At 45.1% G+C, this 18,461-nt stretch overlaps 2 protein-coding genes and 1 long non-coding RNA gene across 6 annotated transcripts; 2 read left to right on the top strand and 1 right to left on the bottom strand.

The window, feature by feature from the left end:
- On the top strand, positions 1-1,998 carry LOC102707719. 4 transcript variants are annotated; one of them, XR_001549465.2, is made up of 4 exons: positions 1-200; positions 789-1,203; positions 1,279-1,347; positions 1,504-1,998. It is a non-coding gene; the product is annotated as an uncharacterized LOC102707719 (long non-coding RNA). The 4 variants fall into 4 exon arrangements; XR_001549466.2 differs by having other exon boundaries at positions 1-859; positions 959-1,203; positions 1,504-1,995; XR_005811332.1 differs by having other exon boundaries at positions 1-993; positions 1,062-1,203; positions 1,504-1,993.
- A 7,283-nt stretch (positions 1,999-9,281) lies between these two features.
- LOC102707179 lies at positions 9,282-10,973 on the top strand. The gene is made up of 2 exons (XM_006646026.3): positions 9,282-9,683; positions 9,777-10,973. Exons 1-2 carry the CDS (start codon positions 9,282-9,284, stop codon positions 10,659-10,661), a joined length of 1,287 nt encoding a protein of 428 aa, XP_006646089.2. The 3' UTR covers positions 10,662-10,973.
- A 1,531-nt stretch (positions 10,974-12,504) lies between these two features.
- LOC102706903 lies at positions 12,505-16,555 on the bottom strand. Its single transcript, XM_040525875.1, has 2 exons — positions 16,373-16,555; positions 12,505-13,856 (listed from the first exon to the last, which is right to left on the bottom strand). The coding sequence occupies exons 1-2, from the start codon at positions 16,443-16,445 to the stop codon at positions 12,808-12,810; spliced, it is 1,122 nt and encodes a 373-aa protein (XP_040381809.1). The 5' UTR covers positions 16,446-16,555; the 3' UTR covers positions 12,505-12,807.
- Between the last annotated feature and the right edge of the window lie 1,906 nt (positions 16,556-18,461).

Genomic DNA, 18,461 nt, shown 5'->3' with positions numbered 1-18,461 from the left:
TCTTGCGGCTCGTACAGCTCTGTTGACTCATTTTTAGATTCAAACTTCAAGTACTGACTGTTGTTTTCTTTCAGGGAAATGAGTGTCATCTTCGACTTTGCCACCACTGTTTCTGTTTTGTCTGCCTTTTTGGTTCTTTCTCGCCATACCTAACATGTCTATCATCGAAATGTGATTGATCTGTTTGTACAGGCTACCAGGTTGCAACGCTGGTTTCATGTTTGCAATTTTACTTTCAGAGTGATCGTTGTGGTAGCTTAGATGACCGTTTTTGCTTTCCTTTGAGTATTTACCCTATCTAACTGAAAGCCATCAAATACTATTATGTATTTACATGGCTTTTCAACTTTCTATTGCCATCAGGATCAAACAGTCATCGCCAACATTTTTTGCATTTGTACTCTGAACGCTTACTCTTTGTGGGCCACCAGTTGTCTGCTAGCTGTGTACCCCTATGGTTAATTGTTATTCCCTGTTCCGTTATAATTTGACTTCGTCATTACTGTCAGCTTGAAACCATTGTTTGTGGTTTGCTTCAATATTGCAGTGTGCAGCTTTGTTCTCCACCTTATTGTAACTGCATGTCTGTTTCTGCAGTTCTGCTATTGCGTTTTTCTGTTGCTGATATTTCTGTGCGATGTTTGTTGGTTTAGATATGCAAATGTTACACTGTACAAAATCATTCTATTGCTTTGCTGTATGGCTGAATGGAGTTCTCTATGAATTCAGTGATCCTAACAACATATGCCAGTTATGAAGCTGTGAACTGAAAATAATTGAATCGCCAGGTCTGCTTCGAATGTAATGCTCTGTTGGAACATTGGTTATGGATATATCCCGCCTTTTTCCTGCCCTTTCTGTGTAATATCATTAAAATTTTTCCCTATCTTCTATGTTGGATTATGGTATTATTTTCGTTTACTTTAACTTATACACATGTGTTCTTTTACTTGCATAGGTCTTCATGGCGCAGAACATCGCGAAGAAAAAGGGGTATTCTTATGTTCTCTGCTTTGATGCTGTTCACAAAAAGTATCCTAAAGATTTTTTTTTCCCTATAGTGTTTTTATTGGCAAGGTGTGTTTATGGTGCCACTGATACTTCTATTCCAATGCTTTCTGCACTGGGTCAAGTGCCCTTTTTTACTTCTGAAGGGTATTGCGCTAGAGCAGTCAAGTTACATTTTTAGCGTGCTTTATTGAGGTCAGTTTTGTTTTATTAACTGACAAATATATCTTTTTATGTTGCTTAATAATCTACATTGTCTACTCATTACAGGAGATGTATAAAAACATGGAATCTCAATTCCATGAAGAGTTGCAGCGCCATAATCTACCTTCATACATGGTAATCCATGTGGCCAATTTGATCTCCATTGTTCTTGGTTTCTTTCGTGTCGAAGTTGGATTAGTAGTAAATTGCACAAACTTGTCTTATCCTTGCAAGTGCATGTTTAAGTTAGCCATTCTGTCATATGATTAATCTTTCTTTGCCTTTTTTTAGCTAAAGGAAATAAATTCAAGATTGGATAAAATAGAACCAAAGGTTCGCTCACTTGATGGTGCTAGAATGCAATACAAGGTTATAGAAAGATCTGTAAGTGCTAATCCGAAAAGAGTCAGTCCAAGGAAAAAGGGCTCAGCGAGGGAACACACATTATTTGGAGGCAAGTTTTAATTTTCGATTTCCTGGAAGCTTCATTTCTGTTTTGATTAACATTACACAAATAAAAAAGGTGTTATTGGTTTGTGCTAGCCAAGATTTTAAGTAATGGCTAAACATAACCGGAGGTTCCATGCTATTCACTGTAAATTCTTATTGATCTAACAAAGGCAATATTAACATCTTTTCCATTCACAGCGAGTTAGTGCTTTGTTCCACGTGCCGTTATTTATGTAATCATGCAGCTATTAGTTGGTTCATGATTTTAAAGTTCTTGCAGACATCGCAGACATCATTGGCAGATGTCACATGTAGATCGAAGCACATGCAGTACATGTACATGTTTATTCTATATGCGTCATATGGCCTTGAAAGACTTTGCATGTTAATTTTAGCAAGTATATTCCCATTGTTATGAAAGTTTATTTTGATGTGCTAAAATACACCTTGTTTTACTGGGGACTCAGGGTAAGGACCATGCACTATAGAGGCAACATTTTAACTTTCCTTGGTTTATATGCTAGAGGTTTCCAAGTCTACCATTTTAGTGGGAGCTTTGTCCAAACAATTTAGGAAATGATTAGCTATTGGCTAGTAGTCAGCTTTTCCATGGCAACTTTGGTCTAGACAGACTTGCTTTTTTGTCATTAGCGACCTTGGCATATTTGATTATATACCACTTGATTTTGTGTCATTCACAGGTGACTCGGATATTACCGAGAAACCAGTGGATCCCATAAGAGTTCATTGAGAGAAAGAATCTGTACTACTATAAAACATTACTGTGGCCACCAACTCCTTGTTTTTTTATATGTACACTATTTTTTTTAAAAAAATAATGATGGATTCTATATATTAATTTTTTCTACTAACTCTATTTATTATGAGAAGAAAAGAACCGTGAGATTAATAGACCCATATGTTAATAACAAATATATGTAACAATTAAAATATGACATATAAAAAATAATGTTAATAACATGTTATGGTATTTTTTAAAAATTAAATCCCGTTGTAATGCACGGAGCAATGTGCTAGTTACTTAGAGAAATCAAGAAGATTTTATCGCCCTTGATCCGGAAAAGGACCGGTCGATACGTATTGCATCGATGCAAAGGATTCAAGCCTTGGTATATGGAGGTTCGATCTCTGTTACTGTTGTATTTTCTTCTCTAAAATTTGATAGTGCCTATAAGTAGCTTTCTTTGAAAAGTATATGCCACAGGCTTGAATTTCTTGCAATAGGTCTAAAAGGGAACTCCAGAGATTCTGCATGTTGTTAGTAACAAAAACAATGAAATAGAATTGAGCTAACCAACCACATTATTCAAAGTCAGGTGGGAATGTGGCGTTGCACTGTTACTTACCTTGGTAACCCACCAACCACATGACTTTGAGTGCCATATTGATAAGTTACTTATCAGAGCCAATAATGATGCATATGGCCATGTAGAAATCAATCCTTAAGCCATGGAAATAAATATGTTGGATACCGAAATAAAATTGCTTCACATTTCTAATAAAATTGCTGCACAACTTTTATCGTCTCTATGCAGTTAATTTATCTCCAGGCGGCGCGCAAAAGCGCACCCCAACCGCTAGTTAATTACTATTCAGAGAACAAGATTTTATACACCCATTGGTACGGCTAGATCATGTAGCGTACTGTTTGGAACCAGATCCTCTGATTTTGTCTGATTTTGTACAATTCGTAATTGTCTCTCTTTATCTCCATAGTCCATATTACACTTTATAGACTACGAAAAAACGTATTTTTCTTTAAAAAAGGTTTCTATATAAAAGTGATCATCTTTTTTAAGTAGATTTTAACTTTATAATGATTAATTTTATTATTTATATTATGGAATAGCTATTATAAAATCAGATAATCTTTTCACCTTTTATTTTTATTTTTATTTTTATGTAGCAAAAGAATAGTACAGCCGTAACCACGAAGTCAGGAAAGCCTCGTCCGAGCCGCTTGCCAGTTGCCACGGCGCTAGACGCGGGCCACCACCACGCGTGGCCTACCCACGGATCCATGCACACGGTAGCTAGGATCGACGTAATACACGGCGCTGCCCTACCTACCACCGTCGGCGCACGATCGATCGACCACACCGCCGGCCGGGGGAGCGCGCGCGCGGCGCGAGGGAGCTTAATCAATCAGGCGGGCATGCCGCCATCATGCAGCGGTCGTCGAGCTACTACCTGTCCTCGGCGGCGTCGTCGTCGTCGTCCTCGCTGGCGAGCGGCGGGGACGCGGAACAGCTGCCGACGTACGACCCGCAGTCGGAGGCGAGCAAGAAGGATGCGCTGGACGCGTCGCGGGCAAACCTCGTCCCCGTCGTCGTCCTCCTCTGCGACCTCCTCCTCTGGTCCTTCTCCACCACCACCACCTCCTCCTCCTCCGGTAACTGTGCCGTTCACTTGCAGTTTCAGGCCAAAAATGTTGCATCCCAGATTCCCAGGTGCAGCAGCATAGAACGCAGAAAAGTAGAAATAAATAAGCTTAGCTCATTACTTGTGATTTTCTTTCGGAAAATGCTTCACGTACTAGACACGTTGTACGATCCGCTACGAACGCGCGCGGCCGCGGACGGAAGCAGTGCCGTGCGCGCTGACGATTGTCACTTCGTAGACGGCTCGTATGACGAGCGTCGTCGCGTTGAGTTTTAGTCTAAAACAGTGTATTCAATCTTTTACAAATATGTAAAATAATAAGTTTTTTTAAAGTTTTTTAGTAATAAATTAAATCATAAAAAATAATAATTATATAACTTTTTAAAATAAGACGAATAGTCAAACATAAATTTAAAAATATAATGACGTCAAATAAAAAATTAGATGTATTGTTTTTGGTGTATTTGGAATAATTGGTGTATCATGAATTTGCAAAAGCCGAGAACCTCTCATCACCAAATTAAATCACACTACAGTCTATCTTTAAAAAAATAATGAAAAAGTGTATGGCACATGTTTATGCAGAGGTAGGTGGTATAATGGAGAACAAGGTACATGCAGTGTTTGCCTAAACGGCCGTTTAGACTGTTTAAACGGCGTCTAAACGGAAGACGGAGTGAATCTGTCTCGTTTAGAACCTAAACAGTGAATTAAACGGGCTGAGCGTTTAAACGGGTCGAAACAGTTTAAACGGCATAAACGAAACGGTAATCAGCCCGTTTAGACCGTGCGAGAGCGGATTAAACGCCGACTCGGCGAACAAAATTTGGTTCTTTGTTCTCCAGTTTTGATTTCTAAGTCAATTAATTAACCCACTAATCAATGATTGATCGAATGAGTTCTTATTGCTTTGAATCAGTCACGTTGTTCAATGATGGATGTAATTGTACTGATTGATTGCTGGTAATACTTTAACTTTTAGTCTTGTGATTGTGTATTTTTGTGCAAAAGGAGAAAAACCGTTTAAAACTTTTAATCCGTTTAAACGGTGTTTAATCTGTTTAAACGGTAGACAATGGGTAACCGCCCAACTAGCGTTTACCGTTTTGGCAAACACTGGATACATACCAAGCTGGTGACATGGGCCAAGAGTAGATCCACGGACAACATGAACAGGTCGGAGATGTTCAGTGGGATGGACGGTGTGGATCCGACAGGCAAGAACAAGGATGTGACAAAACCAAGATGAAGGCACTTTTGAGAAGGGAAATGTAGGATTGTCAACAAATTAAAAGAAAAGGAAACAGAGGATTTGCAATCTCCAAATCTCTTATCCTCTGTCGTATCGAAGGAGCGGTCTATAACGTTGTATTTATTTTGTTCCTGTTCTGATTGGTTACTATTAATCCGAAGGGTTTGTTGATCGATGCATAATATTTTGTTGTTCTCTCTCGGTACTACTTAGAGTATTTCCAGTAGCTTACCTACATTCGATCATTCATATCGCTAATTGGATAATCATCTCTACATTCTTTATATTAGTTATCAAAACAGTAATATGTATACATGTATGTGTGTATATATATATATATATATGATGCAACCATGTTGTTATTACTATCTCCTCTTAATGATGAGATGAAGTATCTGGTTTGAATGTTTTTTACTTCTATGTATATCTCTTGACCTTTTGTTCATCATTAAGGAGTTATATAACTTTATATATACCTCTTGACTAATAACTTTTTTATAAAGGAGTTTACAAAAATAATCCTACAGTTGAGAGTAAAATTAGAAATTCATCGTCAGTAATGAGGTATATACCTCTCCATACCCCTCAAGTATTACAAATGTGGTTAGCCATTCACTTTTGTTCTAATCAGTTCAGCCAATTTATTTTTTTTATCTCTAGTGGTGGAGAGACAAAGGGATATAATTCTCCAAGGATGGGAAAAAAAACCCTCTAACCTCTTTTAGCAAGTTTAGTATAGAGTAAAAAGTTGGACAAATCTTGCTCTTTATTTGTCCATTTGGCAAGCTTTCCAAAAAAAAAAAAATATATTCCTCTTCCTGCGATCAACGATTCCCTCTGCAATGTTGATGATGAGGTCAGGTCGCTCCTCTCCCTGTGATCACCATTTTTGGTCTAGGTCTAGCGACTCGGGAGGAACGAGGGAGACAATTGAATTGTTGGGATAGGGAGCTTATGGTAGAAACAATAGATATTGCATTGGATTGAGGCTGCAGCAGTGCTTAGGCATCGGTGAAGATCAATATGGGGAACGATAAGGGAGGGGCACATAGATCACGTCACGAGCTTTCTTTCCTCCAGGATGTCCTCTAAACCATCCGTTCGGAGGGCCTGCTGTGGTCCTCCGCTGGGTAGCACCTCTTGGCGCCTTATTAGGAGATTAGCGTGTCGTAGCATGGGCTCGTTCGCAGGAAAGAGTGCTAAGCAGTCTAATCAGTGCACGTAAACCAAGAAAATCCAGTGTGTCGTGAACGAGCCCCATGTGTGTTCCCCCCTCTTGGGCGTTCTGTTGGGAGATTAGCTTGTAGCATCTGAGCTCTTCCCCTGCGTTGTTTTCCTTGGGGTCTCTGCTGGAAGCTGGTCTGACCGTATGCGTCGTGTATCAACACTCTTTTTCTTCTAATATATTGATGTGCAATTCTTTTGCGCGTTCGAGAAAAAAGAGACAGTGCTCTGAACAACAATGGTGAAGGTCTATGCAGGGAAGGGTTGGTAGTCAGCGCTCCGGATGAAGGATATAATGTCGCTGCAAAAGGTCACAGTAGTATCTTCAAAAGATGTCTAAAATTGATTCCTAAAACTGAATTTTAAAAATTGGGCTAGAAAATATATCTTCAACAGGTTACCAAATACATTTCTAATATTTACAAATTCCTAAAATTAACTCTCTTGTATCTTAAATTTAAGACAAAAATATATGTTCCCAATACAACTTATTCAGTTTTAGATATTTGTTGGAGGGGTGTGTAATTTTTATATCCAATATTTTTTGGATGAACCCTATACATGTTTATAGAAAGTAAAATATTAGCATTTTCTTGGAGATGTCCTAAGTGATTTAACATGGATGGAAGAAAGAGAGAGATAGGGGGTGTGGGTCTCATAGATGGCATGTTGCCAAATTTGGCAAGTGAGTGGAAGAGCTTGATGACGTTAATGTAATCTGTTTGATAAAAAAAAAACATATCTATATCTATACTATTATAAAAAAAGAGGTAACGATTCTGCCAGATTTTCATCCGTCGTGGGCCCCACGCTAGACCGATGGCCCCGCGTTTGTCCGAGTGGGCCCTCTAGGCCGTCTGTAGTACACGTGTATGGGTCGACCCAGCATATAAAAGTCGCGCGCTCAGTTTAATCAACATGCCAATGCATAGTCCAGTGGCTAAGGCAGTATTTACAGAGAAAGAGGTCTTGGGGCGCGTCTCTATATTTCTTCGTTATCGAAATACCATCTATCTTATTTAATTAATGTACGATGTTGAGTATAATTTACTATTTTAATTAGAAGATTTCCGATGCAACCTACTCTTTTCAAATCCATTGCGTGTTGACCATAGTTTTATAATTCCCGACTCGCTATGTAATTTATTTTAATTTATGCCATTACAATTAACTTGACCCGGTGCAACGCACGGGCATATTTTCTAGTAAGCTATAAAATTTTGGTACGGAGAGACATGCAGGACTCCAAATTCTGGAGATAAAAAGATAAATCCGGACAGCCAGAATCTCCTTGTTTGAGGACCGAGCTACTTTACTAGAATTGATGTGTTTGGGTTTGCTGTGATTCTAATTTGATGAATGTGGCGTCTAGATGTAAATAACTGCACGGTAGATCTGCTATTATTTTGACAGGATAGAATTTTCATAGGGTTTTGCCGATCACCCAACCTGGTTCGGTAGGATTACCATATTATAACCGGTAACATCCGGCCGTCCAATTGCACGATCAACGGCTCCAGATCGAACTCCGCGCGTAGTAGCTAGGCCATGTAAAACTGCGGGTCCAAACCAGAATCGCGTATTCTTTCGCCGCGGCGTGCCGGCGCGCGTCGCCGACTTGCCGCCGGTTCGCTAATTACTACTACTGGCAATGGATTATTATCTACTAATCGCGAGGTTCGCTAATTACCACTACTGGTAAGGGGTTATTATCTATTAATCGCGAGGTTTTGCTAATTACCACTGGTAAGGGGTTATTATCTACTAATCGCGAGGTTTTGCTAATTAATGCTGGTAAGTTCAATCTCAGTATATAGTTATATATAGTTTGATGGCATAGTTACCAAAACTGTAAATTAGATAACTGAGCCAGTTGAGTTTCATGAGAATGAACTCCTCTCTCATCTTATGAAACTCGATTATTTATTTAATGACCATGCCAAGTTAACAAATTCGCTGATGTGGCACCCTATTTAATATACATGACACCTCATGGAACATGCATCGAGACTAGTCTAAGGGATTATTATCTACTAATCATGGGATTTACCTAATTACTACTGGTAAGGGGTTATTATCTACTATTCGTGAGGTTTAGCTAATTACTACTGGTAAGAGATTATTATCTACTAATCGTGAGGTTTTGCTAATTACTACGGGTAAGGCCCAATCTCAATGTATAGTTTGATGATATAGTTACCAAGACTGTAAACTAGGTAGCCGACCCAGATGAGTTTTATGGGAATGAAACTACTCTCTTATATCATGAAACTTGATCACTTATTTAATGACTATGTCAGGTCAATAATTTTGCTGATATGGTACCCTATTTAATATGCATGACACCTTACGGAACATGCATTAAGAATCCTTTAAGGGATTATTATCTACTAATTATGAGATTTAGCTAATTACTACCGGTAAGGGATTATTATCTACTACTCGCGAGGTTTAGCTGCTGATGCCGCCGCCCGCAATCCGCCTCGATCGAGTCCCTGCGGAACACGAATCGATCGGTTAATTTTCCATCTAGTACGTACGACTTGCAAACGGACTCGCCGATGAACTCGACGGATCGATCCCCCGCGCGCCTCGCCGAGTCGTCGCTATAAATATCGCCGCCTCGGCGATTCGCCGTGGCGATCGATCGATTTCTTTCTTTCCTTTCTTGTGTTGATTCTTTGTTTGGGAGGGGAGGGGAGAGTCCAAGAAGCAACCAAGTAGAGGAGCGGCGGCGGCCATGAGGATCATCTTAGGGAGCAGGGTGGAGGCGTGGTACGGGAAGAACCCGCCGATGGGAGGGTGGCGCCTCGGCGAGGTGGTGTGGGGCAACGGCCACCAGTACAACATCCGGTGGGACGGCACCGACGTCGTCTCCGGCCGCATCCGGAGGGTCTCGGTCCGCCCGCCGCCGCCGTGCCTCGAGATCCCCGCCGACCTCGAGGCCGGAGACCTGGTGGAGGTGTTCGACGAGTGCGTGTGGAAGCTGGCCGAGTTCGTGCGCTCGCGGCGCCCGGGCGACGCCGCCGGCGAGTTCACCGTCAAGATCTTCGCCAAGCCCAACGCCGTCACGGTGCCGCGCAGCAAGGTCCGCGTCCGCCAGGTGCTGACGCCTGGCGACATCTGGGTCGCCACCTACAGAGTAAGGCCGCCGCCATTATCTGCCCGCACCGTTCTTCTCTTCTTGCGATCTTGCCTGACACGGTGACACCTCACGGTCTCTCCGGCCCCGCAGGACGAGCAGATCCCTGGCGCGAGGGAGCCGACGGCGCGCCCACTCGCCGCAAAGCGCAACGCCGGAAACTCCGTCTCTGCCGCCGGGAACCGCGGCCCCGGTCAGTTCGTCCCGCCGCCCGCCGCTTCCCAATGGGCCAAGATCAAGAGGAGCCGCAACACGGTGAACTGCGACGCCTCCAGCGAGGTCCGGAGGGTCGAGACCAACTCGAAGAGGATCCGCGCCATGGAAGAAGAGGAGGAAGAGCTATTCCTAGGGTACAACAACATGGAGGTTGAGGTGATCAACGTAAACGAACCCCTTGCCGCGTTCGCCAACAAGCAGCCGGAGATGGACGGCGATGTCGGCGGCGACGCGGCTGGCTGCAGGGGCGGCGACCGCAAGAACGACGACGCCAAGTCCGTCTCGTCCGGCGGCAGCAGCAGCAGCAGCGGCAGCGGCAGCAATAGCAGCAGAAGCAGTGACAGCGACGGCAGCAGCGATAGCGATAGCGACAGTGACAGCGACGGCAGCAGCGATAGCGACAGCGGCGACCGCGCCGCGGCTGCCAGGAGCCCACCGGCGGCAGACGCCCAAGAGGCGAACCAGCCGCCACCGCAACCGCAAGGTCCGGAGCACATCAAAGAAGAGCGCGCCGACGACGGGACGGAGTCGCGCGCCAGCGCAATGCACCGGCGCCAGGGCTTTGAGCGACCGTCGCCGGCGGCGGCCGACCAAATCCACCGCCTGGAGCTGGACGCCTACGCCTCAGTGATGAGGGTGTTCCACGCCACCGGCGCGCTGACATGGGAGAAGGAAGAGCTGCTGACACATCTCCGGCTGCTGCTCCACATCTCCGGCGACGATCACCTGCAGCTGATACGGGCCCTCAGCGGCAGTAGCTAGCAGACCTCCAAAGCCTGAGAATTAACGTTGAAGCTTGAAACCGTCGTAAGGCATCAATCAAGCATTGCAGATCCTGAGTATTGTCTATGGTTCTACTTCTGCGTGCATATTTCCATGTGCTGACAGGTCGGGAACCATTCTTGGGGATGTCCCCAGATATCATGCAAATAGCTGCAGCAGTTGTAAAAACAAGTTAGAAGTTCTGAGAAAAAAAATTGAGAATAGGGATAATATAGGTTTTTGACTCACCAGCTTCCTGGGTTTTTCATTTTATTGAGCCCACTCGTCTCCATGTATGTATGTATGTATATATCAGGCTTATCTTTTAACTTCTGATTATATTTATAAGCCAAAAAATTGAATATTTTAACTAAAAGTAGATTTAAGGTATGTTTTTAGATCGCTAAAACCATGTATATAAAATATTTATTTATAAAAAATTTTATAAATATGGTGTTTAAGTTTTTCTGTGAATAAGCCAAATAATCACCCATATATGTAAATAAACATTAGCAAAATGTATTGTATGCATGAAAATACAAAGTAAAGAAACCATACCCATATAAACATTCGGTAAATGAAAAAAAAATTATATATATATATATTATATATATATATATAACCAAACTTTTTACTCATAAACTTTATACACAAAATCGTACTAAATTTCCTGCTTAAAAACTATATGTTACATCAGATAAATATATTAAAAATAAAAAGGTTGGGTAAAAAGAGTCAAACAACATATTCATCCATCCAGCCATAGTTCATCTGGCCGTGTGAAATAAATTGGCCCGTTTTTTGTTTTGATTGATCATATATATAGAAGTCAAGACTTACGTGGACTGTGAGGTACACGTAGCATGTTCGCACGCAGGTCTGTACATGGGAGCGTTCGCGCAAAATATATACTTTCGACACAGGCACACCAACTGGAACTGGTGCACCGCATAAACGTATGATCATGCACTCGTTTACGCTTTTCTTGTCGTGCTCGCTTGTAAGAATGGCAGTAGAACTCGGATCAACCGATCTCGGATCCGTTCAGCGTTGGGCTTTGCCTGGTCAATCTGTTCAGCGTTGAAAGCCGAGAGGCTTTGCTAAGTTGGTTGTTCAGCCCAGCCCATCCCACTCAGGTCTGTGAGATTTGCAGCAACCTCTTACGTCCAAATTCGTTTCGTATCAACAACATAATTGTAAAATTTTAGTATCTACTCGAGTGCTGCAAAACTGCTCATATTATTATGTGACATGAGGTAACTTTACAGTAGCAAAACTTATCCTGAACTGGCAAAATATCCGACAAAAACCCATAATTAAACCTTGGAGACCATCAAAATCTTTTTCCAAGGCAAAGAAGATCATTTAGGATAAAGTGTGCGTAAACAGGATTCCTCGCATGACAATGTAAAGCAGCAAAATGGAAATATGCTCGATCAGGTTATCGTCATCATCTGGCAGTGGTTGTGCTGCAGCTGCTGCCAGCTCAGCTTCATGCCTGCATTACAATGCAATCAGACATCGTTTAACAAACAGTCTTATGACTCAATTGTACTACTTATGTATGACTGAAACATTACAATCATTGATTAGACAAAGAGGGTCAGATGAGTGGCAATGTAGCCGTTGATCAATTGGATCATACATAAGTCAGATGCTTGAGCCGTACGCATAGCAATTTCCTTTAACAAATCATAATGAAAGCATATATTTAATATAGTAAGAATGATCTATAGCATGATACTCACTGTTGTTGTGCTGCCAAATCAATTGTGATATCTCTGGTGGCACGAGGGCGGGTGCTTCAACAAAGTGGAGGTTGCCATCACAGCAAAGAAAAAAATGTTAAAGTAGGAGGAACTTGTTCCCTTCGTCACAGCAAAACAGCAAACAGAGCGCAGAGCTGCGAAGTATAAACCATATAGCAAGAGCGGACACGCGTACATATACCAGATTACACACCAAACCCAAAAAAAAAGGAGCCTAGTAAGCAATACTACTACTTAACACCCGTTTCACTTTCACCCCCTTTGGCATTCGATCGCTTAATTTGGCCGTGCCGGTCGAGTTAAACCGCGCCTTTGCATGTTATAAATGGAGGGAATGCGACGCCACGCCACGCCGCGGCGAGAGCTCCCGGCGCCTCTTACAGCTGGAGCAGCCGCCGGCCGGCCGTCTTCTTGCGGAGGCCGACGAGGGAGGCGTCGTCGATGACCGGCCCGCAGAGCGTGCCGTCGGTCTTCATGTGGTAGAACGTGCTCTGGAACACGACGCGGGTGCGGTTGGAGATGGCCGGGAACTCGAGGACGGCGCGCTTGTACCCGCCGGTGCCCTTGGACTCGTACGGAACCTTGACGGAGGCCCGCGCCGCGTAGGCCTCGGCGACCATGGACCCCGCGCACCCGTCGGCCGCGTCGCCGACGGCGAAGGACAGGCGGTAGGTCCACCCGGGCACGGTGCGGACCTCCTGCACCAGCGCCGACTCCTTGCCGCCCACCAGCTCGACGGCGCGCGCGCCCTGCGGCACGGCGAAGTGCGCGGCGTCGACGTACTTGACGGCCTTGGAAGACATGATCATCCACGCCGGGAGCGGCGAGTGGTCGTCCTCGATGTTCGGCGGGACGAGCACCCCCCACGACGCGTTGGGAAGGAAGTAGGGGCCCTCCTCGAACCCGCCGTTCTTGAGCAGGTTGCCCTTGGCCAGCGTCGGCGGGTACAGCGCCCTGATGGCGACGCCGTCGATGAGCGGCCCGCACGCCGGGTCCTCCTCGACGCCGGGGTTGTGGATGACGAGCGCCACCTCGTCCATCTTGGCCCTGAACGCCCACGCGTACGAGTCCCAGCCGCTGCTGCCGTAGATGGTCTGCATGGGGAGCACCCCCCACTCGGGGCTCACCGACACGTTGAGCCGCTCCGCCTGCGCGCAGGTGCGCGCCGCGCTGAAGGTGACGGCGTAGTAGGCGCCCCGCGCCACGGCGAGCCGCTGGCGGATGGAGGCCTCGTTGCCGAGGCGCACGGCGTGCGCGCCCTGCGGCACCACCAGCAGCATGTCCCCCTGCTTGTGCCCGGACTCGATGTACTCCACGAAGCCCGACGTCTCCCAGCGCGGGATGGCGTTCGCGCCGCGCACCACCGTGCCGTTCACAAGGTCCGACTTGGGCGGGCCATCCTCGAAGTTGCCGTTCGGCAACAGCCCTGCACCACGCGCACCACTCGTTAATCACCAGGTTAAGCAGCTAATCAGATCAAATTTTTTTTGTACTCGTACTTGGTTAACGATGATTCAGATTCTAATGAACACGTGAATGCTGGTTTAGCTACGAGTAAAGTATACTGCGCGCTGCTACTACTGCTGAAACCAAGCTAATATAAATAGCGAACAGCGGATCACTAGCGGGTTAGAGTTACGTAGCGAATTACGGATAGCGAGCGCTATAGCGCACACTTAAGTTTCAATAATGATATTTAATAATCACATATAAATTTGAGTGTGAGTGTATATAATTAATATGAGAAACAAAATAGTGACAGAACAATAGACATGTAACTTAAGAGTATAAACAGAGATTTAGTTGTGCTCAAAGAGCGGGCGTCTCGTTCTAACTTCTGACTTAAATTAGATTAAGAAACAGATATGATGTTCCATTTATTAGATATCAGGACTAATTAATTAAGTACCAACCCGCTGCCTCGTGGTTGTTATTGCTAACGGCATTCCCAACCCAATAACTAGGATGATGTTGTAGCATTAAATAAGTTGTCACATAAGATAAAAAATGATGTGCCAAGTGAATAAATGAGAAAAGAGAATGAAAACATGTCTTATATGAGACATGGTTTCTACACGACATCCAAGATATCATGTGAAATAAGTAGCATTAAATTTAAGTGTGGAATAGTGGTGTTTACATTGAAAGAATAGTGTTTAGTCCTAATTTCTTGATGTTGAAAAATTTATAGAAACCATATCTAATGTTATGGGTTGAAAATGCCCATACGCTACTACTTGAGCTGAAACTGAAGAAAGTTGTTGGAGCGGACGCTGCAAGAAGCAGAGTTTCAGAGCATCAGATCACGCAGGCTGTCTGCCTGATCTCGCGTTTCTGTTAATTAATGGAACTGCAACCGGTACGCTGCTAAACTGACAGGGTCCATGTTAGTGTAACATGCATGCTCTTGCAGCAGTAGGGCCGTGTGACAAGAGTATGTCAGTTCAGCTCACGCGCCCAGGGGTGCATTCACTACCATCCCAACGACCACATGCAGGTCGCGGCAAAACAAACGAGACCAAGAATCAAGAGATTTCAAAGCAACTCGTATCATCGAACGCTACCTCTAATGCGAGCAGATGATGATTTTTTCTATTGATGATAGATCTGATTATTGCATAGTGCAGGACACTGGCCACGTGGACCAGAGAACATATTTGATCATGCATCTCGCACGTTCGCGGCTAAAAGCATGAAGGGTTTCTTGCCAAATGGGCTGCATATGCTTTAATGCTTGTATAGTTGTACTTCTTACTTTATTTCGGCATCTGCCATCTGGTGCTGCATACCACGACACCCTGATAAGAGATTATTACCTACGTGTGTACTACTTTAGTTTACTTTGCCACCCCCAGACGAGAAAATTGCTATTCAACCACTTTTAAAAAGTGGTTTCGCTATAATACCATCTCCAGTTTTGACTTCTCCATAATACCACTATTAAGTTAGTGCAACACGTTGAAATATCATTTTCAGTCATTTGATGCAAAAGAAAATGTTTTTGCTCTTTCTTCTAGGATGAGTTTACCAAATTACCTCATAGTATAGGTAATAAGGTAATTTAGTAGATTAAATGGTGCGGCAATTAGAAAATTATTTTTTTTAAAAAAACAATAATAAAGCATATAATATCAAATAAGGTGGTGAGTAAAACATATATTTATTACAAACTAAAATACATATAAAAATAAAACAAAATTATATATGCACCAATACTGCAATATACCACTCAATTATAATTCTAAGGACTCCAACAATATTTTAATAGTTAACTTAATTGACATTTTGCACCCACAATTGTAGAGTTTATGTTAGGATTTTGGGTTTTCTCCACACTTAAATTACTTAAATTTGCAAGATAAATAAGTCTTTTTCAAATCAATGGACTAGGGGCGTAAATGTCATTCCACCGTAAAAAACAGTGCGTAATTGACTTTTTTTTTTGGGTTAAAGCGAGACAAATGACATTTTAGCGGGCTGCATCAATTTGAGGATGATATTTTAGCGAAATCAAAACTAGAAATGGCATTGTGGCAAAACCGCTTTTTGAGAGTGGTACAATAGCAATTTTCTCCCCCCAGCCCCATGCAACATGTAGAATTGTAGATTATGCAGGCATGCATGCATGCCCCATGTGATGAGAGTGGCCGTGTGGGGTTAACCAAAATACGGTACCATTGTATACGACACTCAAATGATCAACACATGATCTCGAGTTCATGGTTTCATGCTACGACATCGACCGGGAAGGAAACATTTCGTCCGTATAACGGAGGGCCCCGGACGGGCAAGTGATTAACCTACGTTTTTGGCCAAATTACAAGATCGTAAATCATCACGGGGCGGGCATGCAGCTGCCTTAACCACTAGAAGTCTCAACTCTTAACACATCCCACTAATACGATCGAAACAGCAACAGGTAGCAGCAAAACAGGATATTACCGTCGGTGACGGCGGCGGCGGCGTGCGCCGCGGCGCAGGCGAAGAACAGCACCAGCACCCCGACGCGACGCATTGTGCTCGTCTTCTACGGCTCCTCCTCCTCTTCTCTCGACGGGTGAACTCCTTTGCTCTCTCTCTCTCTCTCTCTCTTCTCCCCTGCTCCCGTTCAGCTCGAGCTGCTGCCGCTGCTTGGATGAGCCCGAGCAGGGCAGCAAACTTATAGACCAAGCTGCCGGCGAAACGGGCCTAGAGTTATCGGTTTATTACCGGCATACGCCACTGGATCTCCCGCGTACGCGTGTCGGCGGGCTGCGCCGCGGGGATGACGCTTGTGCCCTCGTCGTCGGGGGGTGGTGGGACATGCCCCTGCGTGCGCTCACATGGCCTGATGGCCGCACGGCATCCATTCGTGTTGCGTTTTTGTGTGCGTGTGCGCGCGGCGCGCGCGGGGGGTTTCGCCGTTTCGGCGCGCGGAAGCAAGCGGAAGCGGGGGAGCACGGTGAGGTGAGGTGCGGTGCGGTGCGCGCCGAGTGGGCAGTTTCGCCATCTCGGCCCGCGTCTCGTCGGGTCGGTGTGCCCGCGAGATCGTGTCATCTTGTCACCGCCATCATTCCAAAGATCATGTTGCAGCGTGGAAAGCTGGACAGCATCATGCACCCTGATTGAAACCTGACAAGGATACTCAACCGACACATGGCGCCCATGTGTGAGCGCGTCTTAAGTATATACGCACTTGATTGATTGCTCGTGCTCGCCCTCTCGCAAATTTGCAATCAAATTAAGGCAAATCATAGCGCAAAACAAACTTAGAAACTCGCTTGCGTTGCACCCAGCGGTACGCTTGGCGACACGAACCCCAGATCGATCCGAGGATGCGCTGGCGCGTGCGTGCGTTTGTGCAAGTGTGCAAGCGACGATCAATCAGCAGGCCGGGCTGCGTGCTTCATGCGCGCTGCTTGGTGTCACCGATCGAGCTCGCTTCCAGCCTATCTGACTGGACACACGGATCTCCAATATTCACAGCACCAACCATTTCTCTGAATCTCTCCCCTGCAATCTCTACAGTTTTTTTTTACGTTTTCAGAAACAAAATATGTCTCCGTTGCGCGATGCTGCAACTTGCGTGTGTGCGCATGTGCTCGCCGTCAACCAGGAGTCAGGGACAGGAGTCACCGCGGCGAGCTCGACTTGATTGCTGCAGTATGCACGGCGTGGCCTCGATGATCTGCACGCGATGCTTCCCATAAAAAAACAAGTGATAGGTTTCCATGTGACATGATGCCCCTGTTGCGACGCGCGCTGTGCCGAATGCCGATCGTGCCACTGATTACGTACTATAGTATTTTTCCTTTTCTTTTTAATCCCCGGCCCACTCGATCCTGCCCCGATAGATGCCGGCCGGACACTGCTAACTGAAAAGACCAGATCTTTATCCATGGGAAGAGAACCATGGTCTTCGGCTTGCATAGCTGCATGCCATGTGAGCGGTCGCATCGGATGTGCATGTTCTGGCCTCCGTGGCGCCCGTTTTTTTGGTAGTAAGTACGTGTAGACGATGCTTCCTTTGCCTGATTTGCGAGTTCTTTAGGGAGCAACGCTACGCGTACCAGCGGAAACGGACGACCCGTTTCAATGAACCGCTAGAAAGCTGTCGTCGTCGTCTGCATGTGCTGTCGTTGGTCTAAATTAAATTGTTGGCCCACACGATCAGTGACTGTTAGTGGCGTAGTTATGAATTCAAGATAATGGAGTTTTGGCATCCAAGCCGTCGAAGCCGATCTAGCTGCAGTGGATCCCCCCCCCCCCCCCCCCCCCCCCCCCCCACCCCTCCGTTTTCTTGCCCGGAGTTCCATCCCCCCGCAACGCCGCGAGTAAAAACGGCACCGGGAACAGCGCACGCGAAGCAAAAACCCACGCGATCACGTACGACGAGCGGCGCGTCACGTACCGACGGGCAGAGGCGGAGCGCACTGGTTGTTTCACTTTCATCGACGACGGTGCCAAACCGAAGCACATGCAGAACTGTCTGGGGATTAAAAGCCTTCCGTTCTTCCTGCTCGAGCTCGCGCGGCTACGATGCGTCGATCGG

The sequence above is a fragment of the Oryza brachyantha genome, chromosome 1 (genome assembly GCF_000231095.2).
Source record: "Oryza brachyantha chromosome 1, ObraRS2, whole genome shotgun sequence".
NCBI lineage: Eukaryota > Viridiplantae > Streptophyta > Magnoliopsida > Poales > Poaceae > Oryza > Oryza brachyantha.
Note: the sequence above shows the minus strand (reverse complement) of the source record. Positions and strands in the feature narration are given on the sequence as shown.